Source organism: Gavia stellata, chromosome 24 (genome assembly GCF_030936135.1).
Source record: "Gavia stellata isolate bGavSte3 chromosome 24, bGavSte3.hap2, whole genome shotgun sequence".
NCBI lineage: Eukaryota > Metazoa > Chordata > Aves > Gaviiformes > Gaviidae > Gavia > Gavia stellata.
The window spans coordinates 3,692,097-3,707,689 of NC_082617.1; the positions used below are offsets into that span (position 1 = coordinate 3,692,097).

Below are 15,593 nucleotides of genomic sequence, written 5' to 3' on the forward strand. Positions count from 1 at the left end.
TCTGGAAATGAAGTAGAAGGACTTGCTGGATGTTCCTCTGCTGTTCAGCTAGGGCTTGGAGGTGTCCTAAAAAGAAGGTCCATAGCCTGAAGGAGGAAAAGTCACCAGAAAAATGTTGGTATTGCATAAAGAATAAGAAGAGATGTAGAGAAACACAGAGCCTGGGGAGTGCAGGACATGAGAGGATGCCCCTCGCCTTAGCACAGTAGACAGCAGAGGAAGATTTGGGGGGACTGATCTCTAAAAACGGCAGTCGTTCTGCAGTAAAAGGCCATGGAGCCAAAAGAGGTCTATGTAGCACGAAGAGGTAAAAGCGAAGCTGCTTTTGCCAACGAGCTCATCCTGGCTGGGGAAGGCTGTTTCCCTCCTGCAGCCCCCGTCCAGGCTGGGGAAGGCTGAGCCGCCGTGACCCTGCTGCACCCTTCGCTGTCATCTCCTGGGGGCTGTCCTCCAGGGACTCAAAATGCTCGACATCTAAGCCAGAGAGCCTTGATTCATCTCCAACTGAACATGAGAGCAGCAATGACAGGGTGGTAGGTTTTAATCACATTTTCCTTTTGTTTCCTCTGTTTTTTTCTCTCCTTCCCTGCTGTTCTGTGCGGGCTTTTCTGTCTTGTTTTTCATTTTCCCTTCTGCTTGACACTAACCTGAAGGGATTGAAGGCAAAAGGGGAAAGGAGTGAGAAAATTCACTGTTGGAATCCACCTTTCGGTGCTGGGAGACGTGGTCTCTAATGTGTGCCTGCCCATGCCCGGCAAGGAAATCGCACTGGAGAGCCGCACTCAACGTACATCGGAATCGCTCCTCACCTGTGCCGGTGAAGAGCGGGTGCTGTGCCCATCCCGTGCACACACACACGCACCGCACACCTCTTGTGCAACATGTACCGTGGCTTGATTCCTTTAAGTGTGAGTTTCCAGCCCTCTGCAGGTTTTTTCTGCAATCAGAAGAACTTTTTGTGTTGTTTCTCTTGCCTCAATTTCCTTTCCGACAGTCCTTCAACCGGTGACTATCCTGGCTTTGTGCAAGGGGGTAATTGCAGCAACAATCATCTGTTAAAAATAAAGCAATCCTCTTTGGAAGGAGAGAGGATGGGCTCCGCGAGGGACCCTTACACCAAGAGACAGCAACAGGCTCCTGGTGCAAGAGTAAGACCGAGCCGAGATTAAAAAGTAAATGATAGTTTTGGAGAGCCAGTGCGGACACAGCTGAGCCACGTGAATGGAAGATAATTGAAAAGTAAACTTCACAGTCTTCCAAGCATTGGCTTTAATAACCACCCACAGGTCCTGGCAGTTGGTTAGAGACCTAAGTCAGCAGCATTTGCCTGGAAAACCTGTGGGCACAGTGCCTGCTGCAGGGACGTGCCCGTCGGCTTCTGGCACTGCCCGTGGTGGAGAGGATAGGGGAAAGGAAAGCAGAGATCCTGAAAGGCTTTGCTGCTGCTGGGTGAGACTCCTGCTTGCCTCTGCCTTCAGAGGATGCATTTTTCTTCCTTATCCGCACTGCTTCCTTCGTGTGGTGGGGAATTATCCACCGCGTCAGTGAGCGGGGGGCTAGGCTTCCAGGGAGGGGCATTTACACTGGCTCCACTTCCTTCTGAAAGTGCCCCCTGAAAGGAATAGTCAAAAGCCTGTTGGCTTCGCAAGCAGAAATCCTGCCTATTCCTTGACTAATTGGTTACAAAATATGACTATTTAATGCTGTCGGGATAATTTAAGGAATATTTAAGGATAACTTTTCCACCTATTAAAAAAAAAAAAAAGAAAAAAAAATATATATAATTGCAGCAAAAGGCGAGCCTGTGCGTACTGCAGCCACCTACCTGGTGATAACATCCAGAGGGAGCGGGGTCCAAAGAGCAGAGTACACCCAAGTAGTCTGTGCTGTTACCCTCTACTTGCTGTCTCCGCCAGATGTGGGCTTTTCTTTTCCTCTTTTCAGGGCTAGAAAATGCCTCCTTGCTCATGGAAAGCAAGATCTCGAGGAAGTCGTCAGTGGGAGTGTGAATGAAGATTTCACAATCTGGTCCCCAACGAGGAGAGCAAGCCAGCTGCCTTGGGGCTGAATCTGTGTTTCTTAGCAGTGAAAGATAAGGCGGATATACGAAGTGCTGAATTTCTGACAATACAACATAGGGTCCCTCAAGGAGAGGCACTTTCAGCATGGCCCATAAAAGCCAAGCTGGTGGAATTGGGAAAAATGGGTCACTTTCCTCCATCCTCTACTGTAAGAGTGATTTAAAGGAAGGATCCCTGCAGTGGGTAAAAGGTAAGCGAGCAACCTGCTGGTGATAAGGAGAAAGACAGCACCGAGTACAGTACCCTTAAAATAACAGAAGGCAGATTTTTTTCAAAGGCTCTCATTAACAGACCCTCATTTGCAAAAGTAACTAAACATTACAGATGTTTCAGCATTTTGGGGGGGGGGATGGACACAATTTCGGTTTTTTTTTGAAAGCCTGATATACAGGAACGAATGGGCATCAACCTATTGAAAATCAAGACTCTGGAAGTCCTCTTCTCTTAGCCTTCAAAAGTCAAGGAATATTTGGGAACCTTGACCTGTGCTTTCCGAGTGACTCCCTTCCTCGGTAACAATTTGCTCCGTCTCTGCAGCACTACTTCAGAAACTGCCTGAGGTGCTGTGCAGAGACCGAAGGCAGTGCCGTGGATGGCTGGTTTTACCGAGACCTCCACGCACTGTTCAGCAGGGCACCCTTTTTGCTTGCTCAGTTCTTGGCACCTCCTTACCGCTCCATTTTTGCAGGGGCGAAGCAGCTCTTGTCGCTCCAGCAGAGCTCGAGGAGTTGAGCTCCTCTGCAAATCTCAGGGAGCTGAGCTTGGCACCCAACTTGCCAGACTTTGTGCCAAGCAACTTGACCCAAGGCATGGAGAACAGGACAGCCCAGCCCAGGGCTGAGGCCGTTTGTTTTTAGCCTTGCTTTATACTCACCGCCCCCACTGCTCCGTGTCAGGAGGAGATAAACCTCAGCAAACAAACAGGACCTTGTTATCCTGGAGGTTTCGGATGCATCTACTCTTCCCTTTTTGACTCGATGCAGTCACGCCCTATTGTAATGTAATCACCTCCTTTCACTTGGCATCTCCTGTTCCTGAGCAGTGAAGAGATGATGAGGATGGAGGACGTAGGTGGGAGCGAAGGGAAAGGTGAGTGCACGCTGTGTTTGAGGCAGCACAGCGGTCTGGGAGAGCAGTGAGCAGGCGGTGTCGGGAGGAGCAGCCCAGGGGACACCTGGCTGACCCCGGATCTGCAAAGGGGAAGGAAAGCTGGGTGAAACGTTTCAGTGAAACAGGATCCCATCTGAACACGCCACTTCCTTAGACCCGAGCTCTTCCTCTTGACATAGCACAGCTTGTGTAAACTCTAGATGAATGCCAGATGGGATGCCTGGAGATCACAGCTCTCCTGTGCCGCTCCAAGGCTGCTCTGCCTCAGCTCCGAGCAGCCGGCTCCTCAAATCTAGGGCAGGCTGTCCTCACACTTTCTGGGCTCCTGACTGCAGCCTGGGTCTCTCGATTACATCTCTGACCCTAGCCCTAGCTGAAACTGGGAAGGTGGGAGCCCTGAGCAGAGCCATGCTGCCCAGCAGCACTGCGAGAGCGGGGACCTGGATGCTGGAGGATCTATGGAGCTCACGCTCCAGGGCAGCCCTGCCACGTCCCAGACAACGTGATTATTGGAAAGCACTTTGATTTGATTGCTTAAGCTTGTAGTGGGTGGGGTGAGTAGGCGATGGGGATCTCTCCAAGAGGCAGATAGCCTTAGGAACACCAAGCAGCTTGGGTCCATTGTCCTTTTAGTTAGGGATCAGTGAGGCAAGACATTACCCTGCTGAAGATCAGAGCATCATGTTATCTATGACTGCTCACTCCTAGAATGTGTTTGGGGTTTCCTCCCTTTTTGTAGGTTGTTTCCTTACAGGGGACATCAGGCTGCTGTGCTGCTTCCCAAGATCTTTGTGATGTTCTTAGAAATGTCCAAGGGGGGATTCTGGATCCATGTAAAACATGTCAGGGTGGTCTGCGTTCCTCAGCCTTCCCTTTGCCATGCGCTCCTCAGCTGCTGGGAGAAAAACACGTGCCAGAGCCGTGCTCATGACTCCTTTGGGCTCTTGCAGAACCCCTCAATGGTCAGGTGCTGATGGTGCTCAGCATGGACAACAACTGCTCAGCCACCTCCTTTGACATGGAGCTTTGTGCAGAGAAACTGAAGTCCCTTGGGGTTCAGGTAAGCTCCTCATGTGTGATCTCCCCTGCGGACCCTGTAGGAGTGAATGCTTGCTGGATTAGCATCATTTGCGTTTTACCTATATCACATACAGGTTTTTTGTTTTTTGTTGGGTTTTTTTTTGTTTGTTTTTTTTTTTTGTTTGAGTGGCTTGTTTCTGTTCAACATCAGTCTATTCCCCGTGGACTGCAAGTCAACTGTAATGATCTTGGCTTAAATCTCCACGAAGAAACCCATTCAACATAGGTTCGAGTGAATTGCTTGAAAGTCACTCTGATGGGATGGAGCGTCCCTGGGACAATCTGTCTTATCTTATCCTTTTGTCTTAAAAAGGTGACTTTCTCTTGTGACTTTCCCTGCACTTTCCAGGGAGACATTACTCACTGCAAATGAGGCAGCACACAAGTTTTTGGTCTGTGACAACTGTATGGATGAGATCAGAGGTGTGCTCTGCGGGAGGGTGCTCTGGGACACAGCTTTCAGTTGCAGTGCCAGCCTGGCCCCACGATGACTGCCCATGCCAGTTCTGGTGGGGATGGGAGCCCGAAACCGGAGGCTGGTCCTAGTTTGCTGTTTTCTCCCTGAGCAGGTGGCAGTGGATCAGTGGAGAAGGTTAATCCAGGATGCTGTCCTGAAGCCTGAAGTGAGACGGTACATGTTCTACAACTCCAGGGCGTTCCAGATAGCCATCGCCGTGGTAAGGACAGTGGGGGCTCTCGCAGGCTTGCCATAGACACTCACTTGCTGAGATGCATCAGGACCTATACCCGGGGTTCTTGTGCCCAGGGAAGGAGAGAGGTTTGGGTGGGGAGGAGATACTGGTTTTCACACATCCTAGTGGGCTCCTTTGGTAATCCCAGTTCACAGAATTTCTGTAGTTGGAGGGTAAGGCACCTTCTCCAACCCCATGCTGGCAGTCCCACCGAAGCAGGCTGTCCATGGCTGGATAACAAGCATATGCTGAGGCAGTAGTACCTACATCAGACTTTTTTTTACCTTGATTTTAAAAATCTGTAGAAATTCTGGTCCTGATGCTAATTTAGACCAGTGGATCAGTCAGCTTTGGCTACTGAGGTGATTGCCCAGTCTTGCTTGTCATCTTCTGGTGAGAGAAGCTCCTCCAGAGATCCCCACCATTAGCATCTACTGTGAGGCTGATACTTCGCAGTGTGCTGGGGGTGTGATAAAATTTGGCTCCTTCGTTTTACTTGCATTTATTTTTTTGGATAGCCATTATACATGTCTTCTCCTCCTTTCACTACTGTTGTAGGAATTGGTGCTCGGTGTTTTGAGGGTTTTGGTGCCTGTTTAGTGCAAATGAGTTATATTATTGCAAGATGATGTTGTGACACGCTGTGCTGTACATATCATATTTGCTTCTAGGCAATCTCCTGCTCAAATGCATGCTATCTGAGGTAAAGGCCAAATGAATTCAGTTTTGCCTGTCTTTATGCAAAGGCCAAGTTTGTCAGTCCTTAGCATAGTCCTTGAGCCCAGTGTCAGCGTCCTCCATTTGAGCATTGTTGTAAATGAGTAGTCTCTGCACCGCCTTGAGTGCTTTGACATAGGAGCTTTCTAAATACAGGGACTATTAGAAGTATTATCAATATGCCTCAGTGAGTGCATTTCTTATCTAAATGGAAGAACTCGGTTGAAATCCTTCCTAGGTATGAATTATGATTAATAATTCACACTCTGTCTTTGATGATTGGTAATTTTTTATAATAAACTAGGGCTCACTCAGTCCTCCTAGTCCTTTCTTTCCCCTATTTATTATTGGAAAGAATTTCTGTCCTTTCTCACCCTCTGAAGATCTTGTGTGACTTAATTTATGGTAAGGTATTACCCTGGGAGAAGGGACCAGTAGTTTTCTTCTTCCTGTGACCTTTCTCACTTCCATAATTTTGTGACTATCATCAGTCTCTCTGGGTTTTTCCAGGTTTTCTACATGTCTCTCTGGACAAACATTTACTCCACAGTCCAGCTGTGTTCCTTCGGACGCTACTGGGAGGCCAGCGTGCTGGTGACCCTGGCTGCCGTGGCGGTCACTGTAGTTGTGATACTGGTTATCGACCATCGCCAGAGGAAGGCAAGAGGAGGCTGCTTGTGTGTGGGCATGCAGTGCGTGGGGAGCAGGACTCCCTCCCACCAAAGTGCTGGGACCCAGGTCACCTCCTAGATGTGTACGAAGAAGATAATTATCCAGGGAGAAAGGAATATTTTTACAGCAGGCTCAGAGATTAGGTTCAGGCAAGGGATGTTTTACAGCCAAATTTGGTGTCGTAATGCCTAAAAAGTAGGTGCCGGAGCCTGGCAGGCTGGCTCATAGTGCCTGCTGTCACTGGAGATAAAGCAACCCTTGCAGAGCGTGGTTCGCGCTCCCACGGCTGGTGGGAGGCCACGGGGGCTCGCCAGCAGAGCTGGCTCCTGCCCTGCTTCTGATGACGGTCCTTGCAGTCTCGGCTGTGTGCAGCCATTCATAGCATCGTTCACTTGTGTCGCTGCGGTGCTCTGGACCTTGCAACAAGTCCAGAACAAAAAGGAAGCTCCTAACCCATCGAAGTTGCAATAAAATTATAAAACCGGGGTAGACTGGGCTGTAGAAGGAAAAAGGGAGATGATGTTACATGAAAGGCCACCAGCCTGCAGCATCTACTGCTCGCTTGTTGTCAACTTCTGTTTGTAGGAATCACAGGAGTATGGAAATTTCTAAGGAGTGATCTGAAGAATAATATTGGAAAGGCTTGATTCAAAATCCAGAAGGGGTCTTTGCACTGATTTTAATGGATTTTGGAGCAAGCCTCTAATGACAGCTGTGCAATCATTCTTCCAAAGGGAAACCTGACAAACGTGTGGGTGCACAGAGGTTTAGGAAAGGAGTCCTTCACTCAGGGACTGCTGGGGAAGGAAGAGAGAACATGATACTGGAAGTGGATTCTACTTCAGACATCTTGTCTATAAGAGAAAGAATCTTTAGCGAGGTTTCTGGCTGCACAGACATCTGCTAGCTGTGGCTAGGCCAGTACTGACGGCTGGTGACAATTCTGCCTGACTGCAGACTGCTCTTGCCACTGCTTTCCTTTCAGAGACCCAGCATTTGGGATTCTCCAGCTGCAGTTTGTACCTGTAGGCTGGCCCAACTTTTGCTGTAGAGTGTGTTAATTTTTCCTGCATTCTTTAATAGATTAATATGAATACAGATGTGAGGCTGGCAGCTGTCAATGAGATCTTTATCAAACACCGTTTAATACTGGGGATTACAGATGTCCTGGATGGGCCACACAACATCCTGCAAGTATCCTTTCTGTAGAGAATCATTTATACCCCTCCTGGGTAGCTAATGATGTGGAGGTATTTATCGATGTTATGATCCATGAGGATTTCCAGTGGGTGGGATTTCTAGGATTTGTTTTTTCTCCTGTTGGATGGCATGAGGGATGGTGTATTTCTTCTCCTCTAAGTGGGGATTGAGATATGCCCAAAGGCAATTGGAAATAATGAGTCTAAAAGATTGAAGTGGGATTAGTCCTTTGGGCAGGCAATTATTCCTGAAAGTGTATTATACTTACATGACAATGATGATTCTTATTATGAGCAGAGTGACAGCAATGTGCCTATGGCAAAAACCACCAAACAACACGAAGAAAACCGGAGTCCCTGTCCCTGGGAGCTCATGTTCTGCCTTGCAGAGACAAACTAAGCCAACAGCATCCAAGTGCCTCTGCTCTCCGGGTGATTTGTAGCCCTGGGCTCCCTCCTTCAGGCATGTTGGAGAACTTGATTTCACGGGGTGCGTCCCCGGCAGCCAGGTCTGTAGCTGCCAAGCACTTCTGACCTTCCCAGCCTCTTAAAAGTACGGGTTGAAGAAAGCAGGTGGGGCGAGGCTCACTTTGCTGCTTTTTAGAGATACATTTTCTGGACTAGACAAAGATTTAGGGGAAAGAAGAGAGTTTTAAGACAGTATGAAAGTGTTAAAGGAAGGTGAGAGAGATGGTCTCCCAGATTTGCTGGTGGACCTCACCCCCTCCCATATATTCAGAGAGGTATGAGATTAGAAATGGAGAAGGAGCCAAGGCTGAAACACAGAGTCAGAGAAGGGGGCAGGGAATACTGCAGGAGGGCTGGCAGGGGTGAAGTCATGCAGAATAAGGAGAACCTGAATTACACGTTTGTTCAGACCAGCATAGTTTTGCACTTCAGTAAGTGAGGACTAATCCAAAGAACCTTCATCTCTACCTACTTGTCCCAGAACTGCCTGAAAGCAGAAAACAACCCAAGGATTTACAATTTCTCTGTCTGCTCCAATGTCAGATTCGTTTCAACCCTCTAGCATCTACACTGTTCCTGAATCCCCTTGACGATGGCAGCTTGAGTAGATATACAAGGGCAGACCTTTGGCTGCCTTCTGGGGGGCTGCTGCTCTCAAAGCTGGCAGGACTCACATCCCCAAGACATTGCTCTTGGTAGACTCTTTGCAAACAGTGCCTCCGTCTTGAAGACAAGCACTAAAGACAGTAAATTTTGTAAAAAAATAAATGGAATGAATCCCTAGAAACAAAGGAAAGAAAGCAGGAAGGTGTTTAAGGGAGCTAAGTCAAGGTGGCCAACCGGTTTATTTAGATGTAAGGCCACTGAGATGAGTGATGGGCAATGGCCCTGGGTTATCCCAGTTTTCACCCTGCCCAGGGTGCAGGAGGTGTGCAAGGAGGACTGGCTGCCCTCTGGGGCAATGTGCCCCTTCCCTGCCACGCCTCTTCTCTTTACCTTGAGGTTTTGCCTTAGCCCAGACCCTCTTGGCTTAAAATTAACCCTGCGATGTGTTATTTGGTTCCTGAGCATCCCGTGGGTACCACCTGCCTTTGCTCTTCTTCCTGTGAGGTGTGATCCACATGGAGGCGAAAGGCTGTGGAGGGGGAAGCGTGGAAAGACCCCTTCCTTAACCCTGCCCGTCCCAGCTGTGGTTTGTGCACTTCAGCCCGGAGCGCTGCCTCCAGTCCTTGTCAGCCCACATCACGGACCTGCAGAGGACACGCGAGGTAAGTGACGGCAGATGCAGCCCAAGCTCCTGCAGTGACACGTGCAGGTCCATCCCTACGCCCCGGCTTTGGTGGGATGGAGGTGGGCAAGGAGAACTGAGTGTTTGAGTGTCCTCCTGGGCATCCCCTGCTGTGAACTGGGAGCTGGACAGGCTGGGAGGTGGATAAACTGCATCTGTCGGTGCCCAGTCCAGCAGGACCTGTGGTACGTGCATGTCTGGATAATTAACCATGCAACTTTAAAAAGGAAAGTCATCGAGAATCAAGGGCAAATTTTGAAAGCATGTGTCACAACTTGAAATAGCTGACACCTTGAGCTGTCCTCCTGAAATAAATGGGATAGCCTGAGGAATAAGTAAGCACTGTACTGGGTTAACTGTATAAAAATTTTGTCCTCTTGGCCTTCAGAAAATGTTTTCCTCTATGCGGGTGTATAAATATACCAACACCGCGCTCTCCTGCACTGAATTGTCCTTGCTGGTCACAGCTGTGGGGTGAGAGGTGAGGGGGTACAACCCTCTGAAAATCTCAAGGCTGCTTGAGATGAACCAACAGACACAGATCAGGGGATGGACAGTAACGCACCCATTCACCTGTCGGCTGATAGAACTCGTATAGTTTTTAAGGACAAGATTCTCCGTGCCAGGCTGTGACCATCATGCTGGGAGCAGTTGCCGGCACAAGAGGCAGCTGATGGCAGCGGGGCTGTGGGTTGAAGATACTCAGCTCCAAGTGCTGGACACGGCTTTTGGCCAATGCTGTTTTTGACTCTTGGGATGATAACTCCCAGGAGTAAAAAACGTGCAGGAGGAAATCATGTGCTTTAAAGGCTGCCCTCAGGACAGCACTCCTGCCTGCCTTTGGACACCCCCAAAATCTCTTTCTCTTCCAGTCGGGCTTGCGGCACAGCCTGGACCAGCTCTGTGTGGTTATGGAGGCGGCGGTTCAGCCTGACCCGGGGACGGAGGAGGAGGCTTCGTGTGAAGAGTCCCCTCTTTTATCCAGTGGGGTGAACCTAAATAAAGAGCCTGTGACATGCAACGAGCTGCTCCGCCTCGTGCCCGAAGGCCCACCGGAGGTAATGAGAAATATCCCTCCCCGATGGATGGAGGTGCCGAATCACCTCCCCAGGCACCTTGACCCCAAAACTCGTCCCAGCAGCCACCAATCATGGGGACACCTCCTTTTTCACCAGTAGGAGCACCTGGAAGCCTGGAGGTCCACACACACCTTCTCCAGCCCTGGCACTGCTGAGCAGTTAATACTCACTGAGCAGCTAGCGCTTAATCCTTGAGGAATTCACGGATTAGGCTTTTCCTTGTTGGTGGCTGGGAGTCCCCATTTGGAAGCCAACCTCTCCCCAGGGTCCGTGCAGGGACCCAGCACCTGTGTCTGAGCTGGGGATGAGGCATGGCCATGCCCAGCCTTTGTCTCCTCCACGGAGCGCCTTCAAAGACTTGTGCCACGCTGAGCAACAAATGTGTCCTCATTCCCGCTCAGCAAGGAGCTTCAAAAGGGATGATTTTGATTTATTTTACAGTTTTCTTCTCGCTGTTACTAAGCGAATTCGGTGCAGGTGACATCCCTGCAGGTTGAAGGTCTCTGGCTGTCTACAGGCAAACAAAAGCACCAGGAGGCAGTGACGGAGCAGGCAGGTCCCCAAGCAGCCTGGCTCCCCGGCCACCCACCGGCGAGCAGTCATTTCTTGTCACTCCCCCCTGGGGACAGTGTGCCAGCACTGCTGACCAAAAGGGGATCTGGGACAGTTATATATGCCATTGGCTCCTGTCCTGTTTCTTCAGCTGAGGACAGTCCTTGAATGAGGGAGCAAATGGTATTTAGTGTATCATCCACTCTTCCTGCAGGTAGATGCTCTGCTCTGACACCTCTCGTGCTCGTTCCAGGTGATGGCCCAGCAGCTCCTGGTGATCTTCAGTGGATGCTACGTCCGGCTCCTGGTCACTGGCCGGCTCCCTCGGGCCGTGGCACAGGGGCACCTGGAGCACAGCAACGTGCCCTGTCTATGCCAGTTCATTGAGACCACCGCGCTGGACACACACCAGAGCTGTTTCACGGGCAGGTGACCGGAGGGGGCTGGAAAATGCTGAAATAAAAGCTGCCCCTACACAACAATGTGAAGAAGCCGTGGGGCAGAGGAGAGGGCTGTAATCGCTCATCCTGGACTTATCCAGATGAACGAGTGGAAATATGACTCTAATAAAGCATGCAAGACACTCACCAGAAAGCTGCTTATCTTTGAGACCTTCTGCCTGCCCACCGGCTTGGTGTGAAGGAGCTGCTCTGGGGGCAGGAACAATCCAGGCACAGCATGGAGCTCCCTTGGCAAATTTCCTGCTGCTCTTACCTGGAGGCCCCGGAGAGCAGCAGGGAATACCTGCAGGCTCCAGCCCCACGCCTTTGAAATGAAGTATGTGGGGTTTTTTAGTACAAGGAAGACGGGGAAAAATCTGTGGATAGCAGTGTTGTAAATGTGATGTTTGCTCTGGATTATGTTTGTGTCACGTAGCTGTCAGTGACAGTGAGCTTTGTCCTGTGACAGACATGGACAACGTCTCAGCCAATGACTTAGCAAACTTTCCATTTAAGAAGCAGCTCGGGACGGTGGTCGGTACCTGCCACTTCTGCTGCGTCCCCTGGGAGGATGGTGATGGACATCTTGATGATCCATGGGATAAGGCCTTAAAGAAGGCACTGTGCACTGTGTAGGGAATCTTGGAGCACGGCTCTTCTTAGACTCCCTTTTCTGCTGCATTTTAGGACAGGCTGATTTCTTTTGGTTTTCCTTTCCCCTCATTGGGTGTGCACACAGCATGTAAGAGGAGCCAGTGGTGAGCAAGAGACCTCTGCATTTGCAGGGAGTCCATAAGGCGGTGGGAAATGAAGTGCTGTGAACCTACAAGAGGTTGTGTGCTCAGGTGGTGCCCATGAATAGAGAACTGCTGTTTGGTCCAGGAACCGCTGGTGTCCTCCTCTGTCCCCAGAGCCAGGCATTCCCATGAAATTCAGGTGACTGCATGCACTGACGTTTACCTGACCTCCTAACCAGACGGTTTGGTGGTGATAGCTGTCCTAGGAAGCGCCAATGGTCAGAATAAAGAGTCCTAAGGTCTGTGTCTTCCAGCCTTACTCTGGCCGAGCGTGCAAGGGAGATTCGGGTCTGTTCTGCACCTCCCAGCTTGCCCGCCCTCCTTCCCTCCCCATCTCCCACAGAGCCCCGCGTTCCCCTGGGCAGGGCTTGTGCTTCTCCCACCTTAACAAAGCTCAGCATGGGACACCTGCCCCGAACAAAGCCAGGAGGGTTTAAAAATTAAAGTTACGAGCTTGTGCACATCCCTCCATTGTGTACATCTCATCCTTCCACTGAGCATCTCCCCCTCATGCGATACTGTAGCAGAAAAGCCTTTGGTACCAAAGACCAAACCATTGCTCAGGGTGGCAGCAAGAGGCTGAGCCCTGCAGACCCGGGAGCTTAGTGCCAGCGCTGCCCAGGGCCGTGGGGTGACTCTGCCCCATCCCCTGTTGTTTCTGTCACAAGCAATGGTGAGACAAGGTCTGTCCCTTCCTACATGGGCAGCAAGGCAAGCCTCAGCAGCGAGCCCCGGTGCTGCCAACACACGATCCAAAGCATCGGTCTGTTCAAACACCGTAATGACAGCAAAACCAGTAATGACAGAAAAACCACCATGCTCCCCAACAGCCTCTTTTCATCCATCTTTATTTCTGGTTCAGCTGAAGCTGTCACAGGAAGGGGTCGGGCAGATTCCTCCCCGCACGTGCAGGGTTTGCGATTCTGCTGTCATTGCTCTCTGTGACGGTGCGGGGTTTGCTGGAGGGGGGGAGCCGACTGCGGTCCCTGCAGCCCCCTGCTCTGTGGGTGCCGCACATCACAGCGAGGTGCTGGCTGACCAGTAAGGACAGCTTCACCAGCTTACTGGGCATGGGGAAGGGGGTTGTACAAAACGTCATGGCATCTCCACAGACCTTAGCTCTAAGTCTCCTTACTCTAGCTCAGGAGATGATTTTACCTTGGTGGCAATTGTCTGAAGGTATACCGATATCATTGGGAGTACAATCTGGTTTCACAGAATAAAAATCCAATTTGCTGCTAGGATGCAATGGCTCATGCTCTTCCCCCAGCGCTCCATGGCCCAAAAGTGCCAGGAGCATCTGATACACACTGGAAATCTTTTTTTTCTACCAGCTAGAAAATTCTGGTAACGAGGGACCGATCAGGACATTTTCTATTGTTGTGCTTCTGTGTTGAGAGCAGATACATAGGGATTTGCTGATATTTTCCAGTCCCTGGGCTGCAGGATTCCCAGCAAATGGATTCCCTGGGGAAACCGGTGGCAAGAAAGCTCATGGCCTTCAGGGGAGGACCATGAGGGCTTTTACCCTCAGGACCTGCAGGGCTGGTCCTGGATGGGGTCGCTGTTTCTGGGAAGCGAGGCTCTTGCTTGGGGGGCTGCTGATACCGCTGCCTTTACATCTGCAAATGCACAAGCATCGGAGAAAACAGAGGGATTCAGGATTAGTCAAGGGGAAAGATGATTGTTGAAGGGCAAGGCTGGGGTGTGAACTGGCAAGGTGCTTGGAAAACCTCCTGATGGGAACCGTAAACAACATTAGGTTAGTGTGAGGGTCAGGCACGGAGAGCTCTCCAGCAGAGCCCACCTTGCTGCAAGGAGGGGATAAGGATCTGCAGTTTCCCAGCTGTGACCTGGACACCACCGGTGCCTCCCGATCATCCACATTTCCCAGCTGGATCTGTCCTCTGCTGAGCCGTACGCTCTCGCGCCCTGTCCTGGGCCAGCTTTCCCCGGGGTGCCGCAGAGCTCGCAGCTGCGGGCTGTTCCGTGCTGAAGAGAGGTGCAGACCACCACTGCCCTTTGCACTGGAGCAGCCCCCCGCATCCACAGCGGCTCAGGGGCCGGGGTGCCCGGCCGGCCAGAAAGGCACTGGGCCAGACCTGCGAGTGCCAACTGGGGCAGCTCCCCTGATTGCCATAAACACCCGGCAATTAACTGCTGAGAAGGAGCTTAACTTCTTTGCTCAAAGGAGGGGTTTGATTCCTCTCGTTAATACACCCAAGTGCCCGCCCTGCTCTTCCCATCCGGGCCTCTGCAAAGTCCTGGCTCCCATTGCAGGCCAGATGACTAACGCTCTGCTTTTCCTTCATATGCACTTAATTAAGGCATTAGTGAAGGGAGACATCCTTTTTCCCCACCTCCTCCCCCCCATTAAGGATCCAGCTGGTTTTTTAGGGGAAAGGTGATATTCTGGAGATTTTATAGGACCCCCCTTAGACACACAGTTCCCTTTAGCCCCTCCGCACATCAGAGCAGCAGAAAGGGAATGGCTCAGCCCTACATCTTCCCTGCAAGTCTCCTGAGAGAGCTCTGAGCTCCTGGCAGAGGTAGGAGACCACGGGGCACGACCTGACCGCTGTGGCAGCTGCCCGGGGATGTGCTCGTGCCTGGGTGCAGCTCTGGGTGTGTTTGTGCAAGAGCAACCAGGAGGGACTCAGCTGAACCAGTGAAACTGGTATTGGTGGGGCAGATCTTTCCCATGCTGAGATTCCTCTGTCTGCTGTTCAAAAAAGATTTCATTTTGACAGCGAGCTTTAACGCCTGAGCAGCACGGCCAGGTGATGCAGGAGCAGCTCCCCGGTGAGCCATCCTCACCGGGAGCAGCCCCCGTGGCTGGGGCAGGGACAAGCTGGGAAGGTCCTTGCCATACCCACCGTGCGGAATCAGGGGCGGCCGAGAGGAGCAGCTGCTCTCAGTGGCATCGCATGAGTGATCTGCAAAGTCATAGCGATTTGTGTGTTTTAAATGGGCCAGGAAGGGGCCGGGGAAGATTGGCATCAAGGACAGAAATATGTCTCTGCCAGCTGGGGCGCGTGGTGATGCATTTTGGTATTTAGCAGGGTGCCTGAACTAACAAAGATTGCCCCAGGGAGACGTAGCTCTGGGGAAGTGGTGCTTCAGCAGGTTACATCCACTCACCTCCCTGATTACCCCCAGAGTAAGTCTGTCCTCCCTTCCAAAGGCTGCTATTTGCTCATCCTCTCAGTTAGGGGCTGAGATGCAGCCGTGACATTTAAAGGCAAAACCCAGTGAAGGAAGATAAAACAAGAAAGAAAATAAAATTTTGCAACTTCTACCTGTTACAGCTCTTCCTCAGACAAAGTGCCTGGCTCTGAGGAAGACTATGGTCGCTGGAGCACAGGCAGGGAGGGATGGGGACCCAGCGCATCTCCCCTGCGGGCAGGGCAGCAGCTTG

General features: G+C 51.0%; 1 protein-coding gene across 1 annotated transcript; it reads left to right on the forward strand.

Annotated features, from left to right (window-relative positions):
* The first annotated feature begins 747 nt into the window (after positions 1-747).
* TMEM268 (transmembrane protein 268) lies at positions 748-11,371 on the forward strand. Its single transcript, XM_059828938.1, is given in 12 exon segments — positions 748-787; positions 1,262-1,286; positions 1,945-2,050; positions 2,053-2,133; positions 2,136-2,271; positions 4,142-4,251; positions 4,841-4,948; positions 6,191-6,340; positions 7,436-7,546; positions 9,207-9,287; positions 10,180-10,365; positions 11,192-11,371. Coding segments are annotated over 12 exon segments (1,314 nt in total).
* Positions 11,372-15,593: the final 4,222 nt, after the last annotated feature.